This window comes from Apaloderma vittatum, unplaced genomic scaffold, assembly GCF_000703405.1.
Source record: "Apaloderma vittatum isolate BGI_N311 unplaced genomic scaffold, ASM70340v1 scaffold7161, whole genome shotgun sequence".
Classification (NCBI taxonomy): domain Eukaryota; kingdom Metazoa; phylum Chordata; class Aves; order Trogoniformes; family Trogonidae; genus Apaloderma; species Apaloderma vittatum.
Genome location: NW_009700730.1, coordinates 49,194 through 69,717, shown reverse-complemented (window position 1 = coordinate 69,717; position 20,524 = coordinate 49,194). Strand labels below are relative to the sequence as shown.

Here is a 20,524-nt window from a genome sequence, read left to right as displayed (position 1 = left end):
AAGAGAGAGCTACGAGGAGGATCAATTGACTGAACATCTCTGCTGTGAAGAGAGACTTGAGAGACCTGGGGCTGTTCAGCATTGAAAGGAGACAGCTGAGAGGGGATTTATGAACGTAGAGAAACATCTGAGGAGTGGGGGTCAAGGGGAAGGGGACAATCTCTTCTCAGTGGTGCCCAGCGATAGGACAAGGAATAATGGGTGTAAGTGAGAACATGGGAAGTTCCACCTCAACATGAGGAGAAGCTTCTTTATTTGTGCGGGTGCTGGAGCCCTGGCCCAGGCTGCCTAGAGAGGGTGAGACTTTCCAACCCGCCTGGACCTGTTCCTGTGGGGCTGCCCTGGGTGACCCTGCTCTGGCAGGGGGTTGCACTGGGGGATCTCCAGAGGTCCCTTCCAACCCCCAACATTCTGGGATTCTATGATTCTAAATCATCATCATCCTCTTAGCCACTGTGCTGGTGTGTATGTGCTGCCACACTCACTGGGGTGAAAAGGGAACAGCCTTCACATGTCGCTGTTCAGTGTGCTTGGACATTCTGTTTTACAGACGCAGCCACAGAGCAGTGTTAGCCTATTGTGAGTTTATTCGGACAGGTACAATTACAGTGTGGCAGTGAAGGTGCCTTTGATCCCAGCATCCCCATTGCTCCTGAGGTTTTGCGTCCCATCCATACCCAGCTAGAAATCCTTTGGCTGTGTCCTAGTTTGAGCTAAACAGAACCAGTTCTGTTCAGTGATTTTTACTTTGCAGCTCAGTCTCCTCGGAGAGGCTGCACTTTCTGAAGTTAGTAGCAAGTTTTTGCAAAAGTTTACATGTGCCTGCTACAGTGATAACACCTGGTGTTTGCACATACTGCCAGGGATTGAGATTCAGAAAGGACCTTGCTTATGCTTATTCTTACAGTGACCAAGGCCACTGCTGGAAAATCGTGTAACACCGTGGAGGTGCCAGGAAGTAAAAGGGTCATAAGCAAGTACAAGGCTGCACCTCCAGGGGTTAACAGACAGGACAGTTGACCAACAGGAGTATTCCATTCCAGATATGTCATATTCAGTATAAAGCTGAGGGAGGTTAAGCTCTCTTCTTCAGTGGCCGGTGTCCAAGGAGGACTTCGTCTGATCTTCATCCTTTCATCCCAATCCTGCGTTCCTGAATCCAGCCCCTGTGCCCGGTTGCCCTCTGCCCCTGAGCCTGGGGCTGCCTCAGTGCTACCAGCTCTGCAGCACCAGTGGGGATGGATAGTGGGGGCGAGTCACGTTTGGTATTGGTTTTGGATATGTATATATAGGATTTTTATTATTCATAGAATCCTAGAATGGCCTAGGCTGGAAGGGACCTCAGATCATTTGAATCCAACCTCCCTGTCATGGACAGGGACGCCTCTCGACTAGATCAGGCAACACATGGGGACCGAACAGGGATCAAACCCATGATCTCGGTGTTATCAGCACCACGCTCAACCCACTGAGCTAACCGGCTCGCTTGGTTTATTGAAGCTGTTGTAGTTTTCTTTAAGTCGCTGCTTCATTCCCTTCCCATTCGGGGAGGGAGAGGGGTTAGAGAGTGTCTGTGAGCATTCAGTGTCCAGCCCAACACAGACTCTTGACAGGCTGCCACCTGCATTGAAAGTTGTTTCTTTTCAATTTCTCTTTAGTTTTCATGGTGTCTTCTTCTGCTGATAAACACTACTAATGAAGGCTTTGCCATTTGGTTGTGCTCAAAATGGCACTGCTTGGTACCTGTCTGACCTTCCCCAGTGGTACAGCAGCTGTCTGCAGGAGCAGCAGCCGCGTGGCCAGGGAGCAGCTCTGTAGCCCATTGGGATGACCTTTGCGGGGTGAGAGAGCACGCAAGGGAGGCACTGCTGTGTCATGTAGGCATTTATCTGCTACAGGCCACTGACAGATAGAACAATGGATGAGACAGATCCTTTTGGTTGATAGGGATTTTCTTCTGTGAAATGGACAGCGTAGACAAATTGTAGGCAGGAATTGCAGTGTAATCGCAAGAACTGCAGAGAGAAAACTAATGACCCAAGGTATTGGGAAGCAACGCTCTCCAATAAATACTCGAAAAACCACATTTAGTTCAGACAGAGTCTTGTTAACATTTCTGAATGCACCAAAGGATTTGTCCAGAGCTACCAGCTTCTTGGAGCCTTAATTGCCCTCGCTGAAGTTGTACAAAGTTCAGTAGACAACTCTTAATTAGGTGCAAAGTATTTCAGCTAAATAAAAACACATCTTGAATTTGCCTGTCTCCTATCTATAGGTGGCTTCCACAAAAATAAGTGTCTTGCTGGATGCAAACCTATGAAACTATGTCTCATGCTTTCAACACAACCCCAGAGACGTTCCTGCATTAAGCAGGACTGGATTTACTGACATTAGCACTGAAAACCAGCAGCACAAAAGAAGCTGTCGTGCCTTTACCTTTGGCTGTGAGCTGGGATCGTTTATTCTAACACAAAGGCAAAACCTGCTCCCTTACTGGTGCCCTGAGCCCTCGCAGGGGTATCATGCCTCTTCTTCTGTATGCTGGTACCCCAGTAACCGACCGCCAGGAGGACTCATGCTTGAAAAACCTTGTGGAGAGGTGGGATTCACCTGACTGTCCACCCTAACTGTCCACCCTTAGTTTTAACACGGATTATCTGGAATTAAAAAAGCCCTGTGGTCTCACAGGTGAGAAGGCACTCCTTGGCATTTGGGCATCCATTTATGAAGCTAGGATATGAAGTTACCTTGGATGTCTTTCTTATTCTAGCTGCAGAGCTGCACTCATTTTTGAGCCTGCATGTGTCTGTCTAGTGCTGTGGTTTTCTATGGAACTAGTGTAAGGGCGGGACATCTCCTTTCCTCTTCTTTATTTGCCCATAAACATCCATCTGGATGAACCTATGTGCAGTGGTAAATTTCCTTGTTAAACATGGAAAATCAAGAAACTCCTGTGATATTATTCATGTCCAGTATGAAGAGTCCAACTTAGCAGGCTGCAGTCCAACACTGGTGGAATGGCAGTGGAAAAGGAGTCATACTCTAACTGGCATCACTTTTAGGCACAAAAATGGAGATTGTGATTAAGTGGATGTTCCACAATGCAGTGTCAGGGTGCAGTGAGTCACTAGAAGCTTATTAACATGGCACAGGTAGTGGAGGCCGGACCCCAGCAGTCTCTAATCTTTTTTAGCTTTGCCAGCATCAGGAGAATTCAGCAAGATAAAGTGTAAAATTCTGGAATGTATTTAGTAAATAAAAAATGAGCCCAGAGGAAATCAAAGTAAAACGGAATCACAGGTCAATTTTTCAATTACCTGAGAAATCTCCAACATTAATCCTGGGTGCCAAATACCAGCTCCATATGTGGTGAAGAAATTTCCCTGCTGAATTAATGTCAAGTACTGCTCTTAGGGCCAATTTGTTTCCAGTCACAGTTGAGAACATGAATGAACACCCCTTCTCACCCGTGTAATGCAATAGGGAGAGTTGCACCAGCAGGCAAAAGTTTGGGATGCATTTTATTCTGGATACGTAGTTAGAAATAGCTTTAAAGGAAAAGTGGCTCAAAATTTTGTAATAAAAGCTATTTTCTGAAGAATTCAACACTATTTGCTGTGTGCTGTGTATTACGTTCCTGCTTTGCAGGCTCAAAAAAACCCCCCAATAATTTTTTTATGAACATTTAACAAGATATTTGTAGAAACGCAGGTTTAAAATATGTCCAACATTGTGATTTCACGTTATCCTTACTTTTCCTTTTCTTTATCTTCATTCCCGTTCGGTCCCCTTGTGTCGCCTGATCTAGTCGAGAGGTAGTGTCCCTGGTGGCAGGGACGCTGGATTAAATGATCTCTAAGGTCCCTTCCAGCCTAGGCCATTCTATGAATCTATGATTCTATGATTAACCAAAGGAAATTATTGATGTCAGGGTAGGGGGCAATTGTGCACTTCCATTTGAAAGATTTTTATTTTCTTTTCCCTGATTCTGGAAAAGCTACGAACCGAGAAAGAAAACAAACAAACAAACAAACAAAAGAACCAATCAAACAAAAAAAAAACCCAAATCCCCAAAAGCCAGGTTGTCTCTTGTTCTATGGCTCAGAACAAAGGGGAGAGAGGACGCAGGAAAAGGATCTGTAGAGGATTTCAAAATTCGTGGTGTAAAATGCTCACCTTGAGGAAAACCTTGTCCCCATGTGTTGCCTGATCTAGTCAACAGGTGGCATCCCTGGTGACAGGGGGACTGGATTAAAATGGTCTTTAAGGTGCCTTCCAGCCTGGGCCATTCTATAATTCATAATGCCATGAACATATGATTAAATATATGAAAAAAATGGAAAACCGAAAGAAAACCAAAATACTTGTGCACGGAAATAGTATTATCTATTGGGGTGAAAAGAGAATGGAAGCACTTTTGTCCAGAGGCCCTGAACTGGAGTGGACGTTGAGAAGCGAGGCACAGGTCCCTCCAGCTCTCAGCTGCAGGAATCCTCATCCTTTCTGCTGCTGGACACGAGCCTCGCGCCTTTCCCCATGGGCACAAAACGTCACCCACTGTTTTCAGTTTGTCCACTGATGATCCCGTCTGCTATAAAAATCATTACCTGCACTGTAGTCCTCCCAGTCTTTCCCTCTTTTCCTTCTTCGCTCCCCTCATTTTTTTATTTTACTGCTGGATTATTATTCTTGTACAGACTGTAAAATGTATTATTTTGTACAACTTCATCGAAAAAAAAACCCAAACTTGTAGAAGATCTTTGTGCCTTGATTATGGCTGTTCCTGTACAATGAGCTAAGATGTAAGTATGTTTGATTGCTCTGTACCGCTTTGTCAACCCTATCTGCAGCATTAGCTCAAGGTGGAGAAACTTTATCTGTAGTTTAGTTTTTCTGGTTTATAAAAGAAGGAAAGGTACTGTTTAGTAAAAAAAAAAGAAAAAGCAAAAAAGAAGAAAAAAGTACGAATTGTGCAAACTTAACCACTTTAAAAGTGAGGTCTTCAACAAGTGACCAAGTGTTGCAGCATCATGCTTTTTAATTTTTAGCTTTAATTCATTTAATCTCTATCCAAATGCAAAACATGGCTTGTTTCTACATAAACCAAATTTTGCTACAAATTATGAATGTTAGTCTTTGGTCATTCGTAGTCCAGGCACGCCCGGGTGCTCCCCTCCCAGCACCGCCGCAGCTTCTTTTCCTCTTCTTTCTTTGTCCCCTGTGTGCTACCCCAGTTCGAGTGAGGGCTTCGGCGCAGCGGAGAAGATCGTGCTGCTCACCTTCATCTCGACCGTTATCCTGATGGCCATCCTGGGGAACCTGCTGGTGATGGTGGCCGTGTGCCGGGACAGGCAGCTCAGGTGAGCCTCACAACCGGCCACCGCCCGCCCTTTCTGCAGCTCCGGCTTCCCGGCAAGCCCGGCAGAAAACTGCGCAGATCCTGGTCCTGCTGCGATTGTAGCTGCGCTGCCGCGGCTCAGCAAACGCTGCCAGAGGTTCAGGGAGGGGGTCACAGGCAAAATTCCTGCCTGGAGGCTCGGGAGCTGTCAGAGCAGCCTCGGGAGCGGAGCGGGATATTCAGCTGCCCCTATTCATATTCCTGCGTGGGATTTTTAATGGATTTAATTTTGTTTTATTGTTAGGATTTAAAAAGCGCTCCTCAAGTTAAAATTACAGCTTCAGTTTAGATTTTTTGCAGTGCTTTCTGGAAGGATTTTTCTCCATTTACAAGTTGAAATAAAGTTCCCCTCCTCCATCCCAAACTTCCTTTTGCAAGCTGTGAGATTGAGCCATGCAGAGGTCTATGAGCATCTATTTGCCTCTTCTGTGTGAGCCAAAAAAATGTGCTTGTGCAGGGAACACCATGCACATTTCACTGTAAAAGACAGGAACAAGCTCAGAGTGAACATGTAACATGAGGAGCATGTCAGAGAGGACCTCTTAGTTTGGTGAAGCAAATTAGACCCAAATACAAGCTGAAGTCTCTGTCCATAGGTAGAGGATGCTACACTGAAACTGTTTCACCCCAACTCTGTGATCTGTCTTGCAGGAAAATCAAGACCAATTATTTCATTGTTTCCCTTGCCTTTGCGGACCTGCTGGTGTCGGTGCTGGTGATGCCATTTGGAGCCATTGAGTTGGTTAAGGACAACTGGATCTATGGAGAGATGTTCTGCCTAGTCCGAACGTCCCTCGATGTCCTGCTCACCACAGCATCCATCCTGCACCTGTGCTGCATCTCGCTGGACAGGTACAAGCAGAAGAGCACGGGGAATAATTAGTTGTTCTAAGTTTCTTCAGTGTTGTTGCTTGTCAACAGCAGCAGCCAAAGGGCAAATATGAACCCGCTGGAAAGCGTAGAGCAACAAACCTGTGACGAGCAATGGATACAAGCTGGAACATAGGAGGTTCTACAAAAACACTAGAAAATACTTTTTCCCTGTTGGGGTGCTGGAGCCCTGGCCCAGGCTGCCCAGAGAGGGTGTGGAGTCTCCTGCTCTGGAGACTTTCCAATCCGCCTGGACGCGTTCCTGTGGGGCCGCCCCGGGTGACCCTGCTCTGGCACGGGGTGGCACTGGGGCATCTCTGGAGGTCCCTTCCAGCCCCCAACATTCTATGGTTCTATGATTTGTGAAATCTCTCAGCAGCTGATTTGGGAGAAAGCTCCCTGAATCCTCATCGGTGCAGACAAACTTTAAAAGGAATGGGCTTTATATTGATCGAGCAATCTCAGTTCTCCACTGCTTTGCAGCACTGCCTTACTGATCAGATGTGGCACAATTTCTTCTTTAAAGTAAAGAAAAGGCACCTTGAGGTGCATCCAAAGGAAAGACCCACAGCTGTCGCGGGTGGAGGTGCGTGGTGCGCAGGGTGTTGTTTTATCGGGGAGGTTGCTCTCCATCGCGGTGTCAGGCGTTGCTCACTGCCAGGGGCTGCAGGGCAGGTGTCTTGGCTGGGAAATGGCTCCATGTGGCTGGGGAGTGGCTCAGTGTGTGATGCTGAGCCCCTCTTCCCAGGGACTGAAACACTAAATTACCTGCCTTTCTTGTCAGAAAAATATTTGACCTATCTTTCAAGTGCTATCTTCCTGCCACTGGCAGCCATACAGGCTGATGACAACCTTTAGGCATGTATCGCTAGGTCACATGGAGAGAGTCAAAAACGAGCAACCCTGCCCATATCTTATGGGCTGTTTTTCTAAGTCACCCGTTTGCACATCTCCGCTAGTGACTGCTACTAAGGAGGTAAATAATGGTGATGAAAAGGGTGCATAGGCTTTGTGGGAGATCCTTTCACACTTTTCTTGGAAAATTAAAATAAAGCCAACATTCAAAATAATTGATGGCAAACAGTTCTGGTTTACTGTTGTCTGCAGTTTTTCACGGTTACTGACAGAATTTTTCATTTAGAATAGCAAAAATTTTTTCACAGGAGAAGTATGTAGAAGAAAATATTTTCACTGGCTCTTCTAATAAGCAATATTTAGAATTTTTATTTGAGATCTGTGTGGAGATTTCAGTACTTTTAAAAATACTATCGTTTAGTGTTACTAATAAGGCCAAAGCAGCAGTAATCATTCTCGGCACCTTGACAATATTTAAATAGATCCAAAGAGTCTGTACCCAGCCAGACTTGATTAACTTCTGTCATGATGGGCAGAACTTTTTGTCGTGGGCAAGAGGGACACCGGCATGTGCACTGTTGTACCCAGAGAGGAGCTGACCTGTAATAGCTAAAGCACATTTCCTTATCTAGAAGTTTAGATGGCTTGAGCACAAGCAGGAAGCTCATTATCTTCAAAAGTTGACAAATTGCCACTTTGAGCCAATTAGCAGTAAAGCAGATGTTAGGCACTGCGCTCTGCGTGGGGCTTTCGTATAACAAATGTTGGGGTTTGATTCTCCAGGCTCTTCATTTCACGTCTACAGGAAAACCAACCAGAAAAAAACCCCAAAACCCACACCCCAAAACCACCACCACCACTAAACGCTAAAATAAAATAGATTAGATTATTCTGTACTTAATGAAACATTGCAAGCTTGTTCCAGGTGTGTTCTGAGATGGTTTTGGAAACGTGCAGCACACCCCCCCGCAGAGTCTCAGGGTGATGGACACGGTAATACAATGAATGCCATCCCAGCATCACTCCTTTTAAATGGCCCAACCTTCTGTGGTAATATTATATTTCTTTTAAAGATTTCTGCATACTGAACCTCTTGCTTGTCCAGAAATGATATTTCCATTTCTTCAGGATTAGAAAGCTTCTTCTACCTTAAGGAGAAGGAAAAATAGACACACACTCACTGACTAAAAAAAAAAACTCCAAAGAAACACAACACAACATCCCCCAATTTTGGCACAAAACTGATCAGAAAAAAGCGTTTATGGCTCTGAATTTGAAGGAGCTGGAAATCATCTGAAGTGTCACAGCTAACAATTTTTTTCAGAAAATGCCCATAGTCTTCTTCCTCACGTATGCACTGACAGAGAGAAATACCCCAATATTTGCCATCCTCCCAGTACTGGTTATGTTAGACTAAAGAGCAGTCAAATTGCTTGGAAAGAAGCCATGGGGAATCCATTGCTGAACAATGGGTATGCTGAAAATCTGGGCAGCTTCAGGGGCGAGGGAGCAGAGCTCCACTGCCTGAGACACAGAAATGTGGTGGCAATTTTTGGCCTGAAACTGCCGGATGTCAGGGAATTCTTTCAGAACACACAAATTCTCTTCCGTGCGTGTTTGCCACACATGTGCTGCTCTTTGCTGTCAGGCAGGAAGAGAGAAAAGGTTCTCCAAGCTGGTGACTGGGTGCAGCCTGACATGGCTCATTAGCGCAGCCTTTTTTGTTTGCTCAGTGCTTTCATGCTGCGGAATGATGTCTCTGCAGATTAGCTGCAGAGCTGATCTAAATTTTAGGTAGTTCTCTGGTACCGTGTTTTATTTCTTTCTCCAAATGGCTTTGGTGGCTGCTTGTTAGAGCAGTGACTGGCACACGCACCACCACTGGTAGAGCACTTACGACAGCATCCCGTGGTGTAGAAGTTCACCTTGGGTGGGATTTTGACTCCATGGGTAATTGTTTTCATTTGACATGAAAAAAGCTGGAATTTCATTGTTGACTTTTCGAAAGGTATATTTCTTCTCCCAGTAAAAAAAGGCACACTTACGTCTGTAATTTGCTGACAATGAGTGTATTTGCTGACAGTGAGCGTCAGCTGAACGAGAAAGGTCTCCCTGTCTGGTGTGAAGAGGAGAATCCCAAGTCGGCTGCGTGGCTCTCAGCACTCTCTCTTTGATCAGGTGCCTTGTTATGAATCTGGTCGAGCCCCGAGACTAGGGGCTTCTGCATCTTTTTGCCAATTTCAGAAATCCTTCTCCTTTTGCAGACCAAAATCAAAAATTTGTGCTATTCCTTGTGCGCATTAGTTAAAATGTGGGTACCTGGCAATGCAGTCTGTAGTGATTAATGACCTGCCAGGGTGACCATCCTCTAATCGAAGAGAGCAGCGTACCCAGCATGTGCTGTTCACAGCTCAGATGTAACGGACTAGCAAAGTCTCCTAAATCCCAACTGCTGCACCAAATTTTCTTTTTGGGACATGGGACTTGGGCTACAGGGTTTCAAGCCATCTCTCTCCCTTGTCCTGTGCAAACATTAGTTGAGGTGTGGAAAGACTTCCTGACAGTTTAAATTTTGCAGTATTCTGTAGTCCTCTCCAGGTCAAAATACTCACTCCAATATGAGTAAGAGCAACATGTCTTTCTTTTCCCCTCTGTTCTGCAAGGTTTAAAGGTTGCTCAAGAACCTTGAGTTACTGTGACAATTTTTGGTTGGTTTCAGGTTGGTTTTTTCCACAGTGAGAACTGACTCGCAGTGTTAAGAGGACAGAATAGATGAGGAGATAATGATGGATGACGCTGAGAAGGTCAGAGCAGGTGGAGGAACGCCAGGGTTTGTGTGCCCGTCCTCGACCTGTTCTCCGTCACTGGGCTGGGGCAGCACTGTGTCCCTCACAGTGCTGTGTTTAATTTTTGCTCGTTATTGCACCAGTGTTCACTCAGGCTTTAGGGGAGTATTCTTCTAGCTGGTGTTTTTTCTGTGATTCATATATATCCTGCCTTCTGTTTTATTTCTCTGTGTGGTTTTATTTAAAGGAAACTGAGTGGTTAATCTAATCCTCAGGACTCAGTTTGGAAAGTTCTTTGCTTCTACATTTTCAGAAAGCGTGGCTCAAAAAGACTCGCAATAGTTCATACCCGTTTCCATTACTGCCTCTGAAAAAGAAAAAAAACAAACCCAAAACAAGTACTCAGGCTTTAATTCTTAAAGGCATTTGAGAAAATCTGGAGAAATCACTGGAGGACAAACTGATTTTATTGGTCAAACACAGGGAGGACAGTACTGCAGAGACATAGAGATGCTCTTAGTCTCATCTGATAAAGTGTTTTTCCAGAGTATCAAAGGTGTGTCAGAGCTCACTGAATCTGTATTTTGCTGCCACCAGGCTATGCTTTTTCATAATATCTTTGGTATTGTAATATAAAAGGGAGATTTAGCCTCGAATTATTTATTTATTGCATTTTTTATGCATCTATTCTTCATGCCCATGCAATAAAAATAATTGCACAGCATATAAATGGACCAAGAAGCCGTGATAGAGTCTCCCAATACAGTTCACCTGTCAGGAAAGGCAATTTGCTTCTCCAGTATTTGCAGTACAATTTGCAATACAATTACTTCTCAAAGTCTTGAGGGGTAAAAAAAACCACAGCGAAACAAACAGGTCTTAAATGTCTTTATTCTTGGGCTTTGACAGCACCTCTGCTCTTCCTGCAACCAAAGCAGCCTGCCCCCTCCGCCTGCCCCCTCCAGCTCTCCTGGCTGTGTCCCAGCTCATGAAGCTTCCCCCAGGTCTGGTCTCTGCAGGGCACGAGGTGCACTCCTTGCCCGGCTTATTCGAACCATCTGCAGAGTTTTGTGTAACACGCAGCCAAGCACAGCTAGCTGTGTGTCTGTGTGTTCATTGCTGGGCTTACCGGAGTGCAAACCTACCACGTAACCACTCGCTAAATAAAGGCTGAAGCAAAGCAGATGTATCCAAACAGCGCTGGAGCACCAGAGCGGCAGATGCTTGTTGTGCCATTTGCAGACGTTAAATGTACCATTCAGACATCAAGTTAGTGCAGTCCCTGGAGAGAGACGGTATTTTAGAGGCTCCTAAACCCTGGTGCTGTGCAGGGACAGAAGAAACTCGCTCCCTGTGCTGGGTGGGAGCGCCACACTCTGTGCCCAGCTCCCCCACCGTGGTGTTACAGCCGGTGCGGCCGAGGCATAGGGGATGGAGGTCGGGAGCACAGTGTCTTTCTCAAGGATGGGGAGAAGGCAGCGGTGCCCAGCAGTGCTCAGTGAAACATCTGCTGGCTGGTCAGGGCTGGGGGAAGGTTATTAGCAGGAAGATTTATTTGGTTTTAAATAGCTATCAGTAAGCAATGATTAGGCTGTCAGCAGTCTGATTATATGACACGAATTCCAGCTACCGTTCTGAGCCCGGTCATAAATCCCCTGTGCCCTTTTCAGCTCAAAAACATCTGCTCTCGTGCAGCTCCCAGGTGCTTGGGTGGAAGAACAGAGAGGCAGCACAGGAAGGGCCAGAGCAAGGGCTAACGGAGACCATCCATGAGGGCTGCGAGATGCGACTTGTTCCTGCAGTTATCCCTGTGGGCACTCAGCTCAGCTGGAAAACTGACACTGGGTTTGCAGGGTTCAGGCACAAGAGCATTAAGAAAAACAGCAGAGCAGATGGCCAAGGCACGGCCTGGGGGATGCACTGTCCTTTATTAATCTTTACCAATCCTCTAGAAATATAGTAATTTATTTTGCCTCCACAACCCCAACCCACATGGGGACCATGAAGGACTCCTCTATCTCTGTTTGGCAACATACATTTGTTTGTGTTACTAGTTAAATTTATCCAGTTCCAACTAACTGTTCTCTTTAGCATTTTTCTTGGTGTAATTATCTCAACACCAGCAGGCCATTGTTTTTCTAATAAGAGTTTAATTTTGTTAGGTATATTTGTTTTAGGACAGTTTATTGTGGTTTTTTTCTGGACCACCAGTGCATAACTTTGTTTTATTTGGCACAGTGAGAGACCATAGCTTATTTGCTCATTGTGAGAAAGGAAAAGAGAAAGATCTGTCCTTGCAAAAAAAAAAAAAAAAAAAGGTAAAAATCTGATTATACAGAAGCCAGAATTTGGTTTCACTGAAATATCAACAAAGCCAATGGCCCTGTTTTAATTTTACAAATAAATTGGGATTCTAGCTTCTCAGACTTATTCACTTAGTCAGAGGGGCATCTCTGGGAGTCCCGCAGCCGGGCTCGGCCTCTCCCAGCTCTCCAGCTGAGAGCAGAGTGCCCGGTGGTAGCAGAGTCCGTCTGTCTCCTGTTGAGTTTCTTTGGCCTCTCTTTCCGTAGGAGCTCACAGACAATTCATCCTCGCTTTGGTGCTTAACGTACACATACAGAGGCACAGAGCACGGACATGCTTGTTGCACCCTGACTTTGAGAGAGAGCTAGTATCACCCACAGTTTTCCCACTCTCTTTTCTTCTTTTTCCTAGATTATCGAAAGGGAGTGAAAAATTGTTCAGTATGAGTATTCAGTAAATTTTCCTTGGCTCCTTTTGGCCCCAGTGATGATAAAACATATGGTGCATATATAATTTTATACATGCACACAACACCAAATGGTTTTTTAAATGTGGGCCACCCACAGAGCCAGTCTGTTTAGTAAAGGTGGGTGCGTATTTGTCTGTCTGTGATATTCTTGCAGGGTAGTGCCTACATACCCGTAGCTCAAACAAAATTGTATTGCAAACCAAGGAGATACTTTAATTTTTCTCCTTCTAGTGCAGCTAAGTAAATGTATTTCTGTAATGCCCAGAAGGTGAGGAAAGTGCAGCAGCGTGGTGAGAGCACCACTGATCCTGCTCTGCCCAGAGCAGCTTTTCAACTGCTGGGGGCTTCGGGAGGCGCTTGGATGTCCAGGCTGATGGTGGCCAAACGTGCTGGCTGCCCTATCCCCGCTTGTTTCTTATTAAACCACAGAAACTGGTGTATGGCCCAGTGGGTTATCTAGATTCTTGGACCTTTGATTTCAGTCTTGACCACAGATCCCAGTCACAAATGGCGTCTCAGCGTGTTGGTGCGTGGTGAGTTTGCCGTCACAGAGAGCTGTCCTCGCCATGGACCACAGCTGCCTTGTGCTGCTGTCACCAGTGGGTTGAAATGCAGCGCTATTTCTCGATCTCAGCCTTTCCTTTCTTGTCTACAGGAACCTAGATGCTATGAACTTGTAATGCCTACAGTTGTCATCACTTAGAAGTTGATATGCTTTCCAAAACTTTCTTTTTCTTTTTGTTTTTCCTGGAGGAAAGGCAGGATCTGATACAGGGAGCGTGCAGACATGTATTTGTAGGACTTTTCACGCAGGCAAATGGCAGCAACAGACCCCCATGATTTACAACACTTATATTTCCGTGAAGGCCTTGGGCCAACACAGCAGATTCAGCATTCGGTTGTACGAGGCAAGAGAATAACTGAGATTCATGTTCTATTTTCTCTTTGGCTTCACAGCTTCACTCTTATCTGCCATCTCCTGCCTCCACATATACACAAGTTTAACATTAGGCAAGCTGGCCATGATCCCGCTGCTGAGGAACGTGATATTATGTCTTCTTTACCCAAAGCACTGAAGGCTGTTGGTACAAATGTGTTGCTGATGTACAGTTCATCACTCATTTATATCTGCTTCCCAGCTTTCCATGTAGCACTGACTGTAAAGCGGAGCTCGCTGGCAGGCAAAGCGCCACTTCTGTTGGGGAACGATGAAACCTTTTGCTCTTACAGCTCGTGGTCACTGTGTATGAGTGGCTGCAGCAGCTCCTGCTGGCAGTGCTTGTAGGGCTATGGAGGAGATGGCCCTGCAGGCTGCGGCAGCAACTCACTGAACCCTGAGTATTTTTTTGTGAACGTGATAGATGTGCACCTGCATCTCCTGGGAGGCACTGGGGGAGTGTTCCTAATGTGTGAGTTCCACTCTTGGGAACCCATCCGCTTGGCGCTAGTTGGTGTCCCCTCCACATCCAGGAGCATTTTATATTCATCCATCACACTGTCATACCAGTACGTAGTACATATTCTTTATGGCCACAGGAAAACAGCTTTAGCTTGAAAGGAAGCAGAAATGTAGAATAAGAAAATGTCTTTCAGCTTTTGACTAAAACTATTGACAATCATAGAGATATAATTACTTTTCTCTCAGTGAATAAATAGCTGCTTAAATGCCCAAACCAGCACATACATCAAGTCACCAGCTACTGCAAAAAATTGCTGTGACTTCAATGACTTCTATTAATATGCACAGATTTCTATTATCTGACTCTTAGGGCCATTGAATGGAAATCCTGCTGAGGTATGGGAAAGTGATTCTCTGCCTCCCTCACCAGCAGCAAAATTGTCGGTCCAATTGAGGAACCGTGTTACCAGTAAGGGTGTAGGGCAGGAGGAACTCAGCTCAACTTTCTGAGCACAAGGGAAGTCATGGTAGCAGCAGTTAGCAAAAAAGAAAAAAAAATACATAATCTTTTGACATGTAAGTGGAGGAAAATTGCTGCTGAATCATTGGGGGAGAGGAAATATGAGAACTTAAGATGTCATTTTTACAGGCATAATTTTTACTCTAATGGCCTTTAATAGCAAACTATTACTAGTGTAATGCTGTCAGCTAGAGCAGAGAGGGAAGAACAGAAATGTAAGAACTCCAACTGCTTGGAAGAGTTGTTTCCCTGCTGTAGTTAGTTAGCAATGCAGCGAGGTTTTCTTTTTCTGTTCGTTGATTCAACTTGTGAAATCATTATCATAGAATCATAGAATGGCCTACGTTGGAAGGGACCTTAGAGAGCATTTAATCCAACCTCCATGTCATGGGCGGGAATGCCACTTCTCGACCAGACCAGGCAACACGTGGGAATCGAACCTGCGACCTCAAATGGTAGCTAGTGTCTTGGTTTTTCCTTCCCATTCATTTATTGAACTTCTTTCGCTCTTTCCTCAAATAGATGTAGTCTCATGAGCCCTGCAGGAACTTGCTGTCAGACACGTCACAGGAATCGTTCGGTGTCCAGCACCAGGTAGCACTTTCTAGCAGGTGTCACTCAGACAGCAAACAATTCAATATGCCAGATGTGTCTCCCTTGTGTTTAGAGGCAGAAGAGCAGTTGCACGTCGTGCCAAGAAAACACCATCTGTCCTAATAAGCAAAAACATTACCAAAAATACCTGATTGAATTCAAAGGTCAGTTTATTTCCTGGGGGAAGGAAATCTGGAGAACAGAGAGAAATCCAAGCGCAATAAGCTCTATCAACACAGGCCGAGGTTACACATACACATCGTGGGTGTCGTGCAGAGGAACACGGGAAATATTTATTCTGCCCTCTTAAATCGCTAGGGTATTGAAATCTGGCCGTAACGGTCATGAGAAAGGTTGGGAAGGAGCTCTGGAGGTCTCTGACCAAGGGCCAAGCCCAAGCATAGATCTGTTAATGAGGTCACTAGGGCTTTACCCAGGTGAGTTTTGCCTGTCACTGAGGCTGGAGAGCCTCATGATCCAGTGAAGGCAACCTCCGAAAACTAAGGAAATCCCATTCTTGTTAATTATTCAGCTTCTCTTTCTCCCTCCTGGGAGGGATGTGAGGGCCGTGTTGGTGGGGACAGGAGGCAGCCACGCTGACAGCTGTGGTTTCAGCATGAGCAGCACAAGAGGAACGTTTCACCTGGTGCTCTGAAAGAATGGTTACTGTCAAATATACCATTTCTTTGAAAGTGAAACTTTTCAGACAAACAGGCTGATTTACATGCATACACAAAATCAGAAGAGAATGCAGAAATGATCAAACTGAAATACCTGAATGCTTGTTTCAGTGTTTTTCCCCTGTGATATTTTGAATCTTGTTTCCAAAAGACTTTTAAAAATTTTTTTCTTTTGACACTTTGATAATATTTCAACCTTTTGTGTGGAATATATTATTGGATTTTATCAAAATAAAGCAATTTGGTTGACTTTAAAAAGCAGCCTTATAAGTTGGAAATTCTCACCAAATTTGGAAAATCTCTCTAATACATACACATAAACAGAGTGTATGTGTGCATTTTCATACGTCTGATTTTGATGTGCTGCTGGCACTTAGAAATATTATTCACAGGCATCTCCTCAGGTCAGTGGTCCAGCTTTAGTGTGGGTTTGCTAATTTAGGGTCTCTCATTCATGATTCCATTGACCTCATGAAATCGACTTTCAGAAGCATTCAGCAGTGAGGCTCTCTACGTACGCATTATTCCTTAGTGTTGAAGCTTGACTCCGAACTAAGTCCCATTATTAAATACTTATTGAAACTGTGGCCACTTTTTCGATGCAGCACTCATATCCTACGGGGCACCACAGTGCCTTGTTTCTGTGCTTACCAAATCTGGAAACGACATGTACCAGGTGATCATTTTTCATTCATTAGGAAAATGTGTTCATCAGGCACACAGCTGACTGAAACATGTAGCTGTTTAGAAGACCTGAGAATTTATGGGCACTCTTCATAGAATCCTAGAATGGCCTAGGCTGGAAGGGACCTTAGAGATCATTTAGGCCAACCTCCCTGTCATGGGCAGGGACGCCACCTCTCGACTAGACCAGGCAACACATGGGGACCAAGCGGGAATCGAACCCGCGACCTCGGTGTTGTCATTGTTGTCAGCACCGCACTCAAACCACTGACCTAACCGGCTGGACCCAAGATCCCTGTCACAGCTGTGGGGACAGCAGTGCTGGCCCGTTTTGACAAAGCGTACTGAAATCCAAAAAATTAAAGATCATAGGGAACCTGATACAGACTGTCAGGTCAGAAGCACCAAAAAACTTCGATGGCATTGGTATGGCTGCTGATCTGCTATGCTTCTGGGCATATATTAATGTCAGACCAACAAAATTTCCAGTTTTAGGTTTCATACACCTTCCCGATGTAGAAACCTGCGAACGGGTGGGTAGCACAGGGACCAAGCAAGCAAAGCGGATTGCTTATCTCTTTGAGGAGACATGTTAAGTTCATATCTAGTTATTGGTTTATGAGCAGGGACGTGTTGTACTCGGAATATGTTGGTTGTTCTCTGATGGGGAGGAAGGAGAGCGTAGGGCACGTTCCCGTGATGGTGAAAAGACCAGAAGCCACATTCGGATGTTTGCCCTGTCCCTGTGGCAGAAGGTTAAAGCCCAGCCAGATGAGAAGCTGATTCCTGACAGCTTGGTTATGAAAAAACACACTTAGTTTTGCCGACATTTTCACAGCTTTGAAACACTTTGTTAATTTGCAGTAACGGCTTTTGCAGTCTCGTCAAAATAAATGTCCAGCGCAGTAAGGAAAACCCCAGCATTTTCTCAGCTAAATGAAAGGAAGGTGCAGTCCTGCATCGCAGGCAGGAGCCTGCAGATGGCTTTGTGACTGAGTGCAGAGGGAGAGTAAGAAGTCACTCGCTTGCTCTGTGACCTCACACAAACCAGAGCATTTCCCTATCTGATTTTCCCTGTCTGGAAAACAGAAAATATTGGCTTTTCCCTGCATGGCACTATGAAACCTGATTTACTTGTGCTGTGAAAATATCCTGAGCTGCTTGTGTGAGAGGCAGTCAATGGAAATAGGCTACAGGCTTGGTTTTTTCCTTTATTTTGAAAGGCAGAGAAACAAGCTGGAGGAAATGCTTTACAGGTGAGTTTTTTTAGAAGACTTGGAAGTCTCCTTTGATAATGGTTGTTCTCTCGCTTTTCTCCTTGTAGGTACTATGCTATCTGCTGCCAGCCCCTGGTTTACAGGAACAAGATGACTCCGTTGCGCATTGCCGTAATGCTTGGAGGGTGCTGGGTAATCCCAACATTTATTTCTTTCCTCCCTATCATGCAAGGCTGGAATAGCATTGGCATCATCGATCTGGTGAGTAGCTAAGGAGGTGTCAAGTATATTCAGTGCTGTATATTCTTCTTTAAAAATCAGTATTCAGAGAAGAAAATGCAAGAGAGGCTGAAAGAGAAGCTTCTTGTTGTCAATGCAGAGGGGCTGCTGAATGTATGGAGGTTGCCTTCAGGAGTGTTTGAAATGACTGTGTCCTGGAAGGACTGGCACAAGGACACTGGTGGCTCTGGGAGAGGATTTTACCCGCTCCTACTGATCAGTTCAGTGAGTAGTCCTTAGCAAACACACCGAGCTCAAGCTGGCTCCTGACAGGCACCTCAGGAGCCCTCAGCACCCCAGTGTCTGCAGCAAGCAGGGAAGCTCTGGGCATTACCTGCCTGTCCCAAGTGTCCCACCTTGCCATGCCAGTGATGTTTGGAGAGCCAGGAAACCCAGAGTTCCTCAGAGGGGATCATGCTTTGGGCCAGTCCCATCAGTATCCCCTGTTTTGGTGTGAGCCTTGAAGTGGAGGAGAGAGTGAAGTTCCCCGTGCAGGTCATTTCAGCATGAGTCAGTTTTCCCCACCACAGTCTGGCTTTACTTGCAGGATCCCAATCTACAGGAGTTAAGAGCTGCAGATCTGCTCTCCTTCCAGTGTAAAGATGCAGGAATTAAGTGGCAAACTGTGAAAACACCTTATTTGGAAGAGCTTGTTTAAAGGAATGTGGCATCTTCTATGCCAAGACTCAGTCAAGGAGCTATGAATAGTTTTTGGCTTATGGCAAATAGCCCGTGCAAGCTGCCAGGCCTCTAGATAAGGCAATAAAGCCAAAATTGCTTCCAGACAAGCACCTTTGGGATGTGCAGCTGGTAGAAAAGGGAGGTGCATTTTGTCAGAAACCACGTCAGGTTTCTGATTCCTTCCACTGACTTGTTGCCCCCACCTTCTCAGAAGAGCCTGGACACCCAGATGTCTGCACCAGCTTTTCTAACCATCAGTGCAAGCCCTGTCTTCCTTTGTAACTCGCTGGTGTTCATCATTGAGTTCAGAAGCTGCATGCCAAGAGGTAGTGCAGGGTTTCTTAAACACCACCTGGTGAAGATGCTCCATAGTTCACTTTAAACTTCCTTACCTGCCCAATGAAATAATTTTAGTATTACAGTCTTAAATAGGAGACGGGGTTATTCTCGTGTTGGAGTAAACAACAGAAATTATGGGCCTGATGGACCTGCAGTCACATTTTTTGAAATAAAAATAGTCTCCAAGAGATCCTGTCTGTCCCAGTTATGCCTCCTGCTCCCCAGACTCCCATCTGGTCAGTGACCAGGGCTCAGCCCACAGACACAGCCTGCAGACCTCTGCTGCCCAGGCTGCTGCACGGAGCAGGGAGCACTGGAAAAAAAACATGGCACAAAGTGAAGTTGTTTGCCTGCACTGTGCCTGAACCGGGTGATTGGGTGCATTTTCAGTGGCCAGGCTGAGGCATGCTTTAGGGTACCAGAGGTGCAACAAGGGCTGGTCCTGCAGACCTGGGGACCAGCAGGGCCGGAGAGCCCACGGTATGAGCACAGTCAGGAGATGCAGTGGTGGGAAGGGTGGGCACTGCGGGTGGGAGAGAGGAGGAAAGAGAGAATTGGGAAGTGGTGGTGAGGTGTCCTGGCAGACAGACTACTGGTACCAGAGAAACAGCGCTGAACTTGTTTCCTTCTGTGTCCTTGTCCTTCTTCCCCCTGCCCCAGATTCAGCAAAGGCAATTCAACAAGGCTTCCAACTCCACTTACTGCATATTCATGGTCAACAAGCCATATGCCATTACATGCTCGGTGGTAGCTTTCTACATGCCCTTCCTCCTGATGGTGCTGGCCTACTACCGCATCTACGTCACGGCCAGGGAGCACGCCCGCCAGATCCGGGTGTTGCAGCGCGCGGGGGCTCCCGCCGACGGCCGGCAGCACCCCCCGGACCAGCACAGCACACACCGCATGAAGACTGAGACCAAAGCCGCCAAGACCCTGTGCATCATCATGGGGTGCTTCTGCCTTTGCTGGGCCCCCTTCTTTATCACAAACATAGTGGACCCTTTCATAAACTACACAGTGCCAGGAAAGCTGTGGACGGCTTTCCTGTGGCTGGGCTACATCAATTCAGGGTTGAACCCTTTCCTCTATGCCTTCCTGAACAAGTCTTTCAGACGTGCCTTCCTCATCATCCTGTGCTGTGGTGATGAGCGACACCGAAGGCCTTCCATCCTGGGGCAGACGGTCCCGTGTTCCACCACCACAATAAATGGATCGACTCATGTACTAAGGTGAGTGTTTCGTGGATGCTGCAGAATGCCTGCAGTCACTAGAGAGAGTACTTCTTTAAAGGTTTTGTAAAGGATTGGGTTTGCTTTGCCTTTGAAATAGCTGATGGATTAACTGTTTAAAAAGGGGAGAGCAAAACAAGCATCCAGAAATCCTTAAGGTGCTCTGACAACCTGGGTTTGTGCATGACCAATAAGTGTTAGCATGCACAGTTTCTCCAGA

The 20,524-nt window shown here is 45.8% G+C and overlaps 1 protein-coding gene across 1 annotated transcript in view; it reads left to right on the top strand.

Annotated features, from left to right (window-relative positions):
- The window catches only part of HTR4 (5-hydroxytryptamine (serotonin) receptor 4, G protein-coupled), a 22,202-nt gene extending 1,894 nt beyond the window's left edge, over positions 1 to 20,308 (top strand). Inside the window, exons 2-5 of the mRNA XM_009878838.1 lie at positions 5,235 to 5,360; positions 6,050 to 6,250; positions 17,884 to 18,037; positions 19,736 to 20,308. Coding sequence (XP_009877140.1) covers positions 5,235 to 5,360; positions 6,050 to 6,250; positions 17,884 to 18,037; positions 19,736 to 20,308 — 1,054 coding nt within the window. The remainder of the gene's footprint in view (positions 1 to 5,234; positions 5,361 to 6,049; positions 6,251 to 17,883; positions 18,038 to 19,735) is intronic.
- Positions 20,309 to 20,524: the final 216 nt, after the last annotated feature.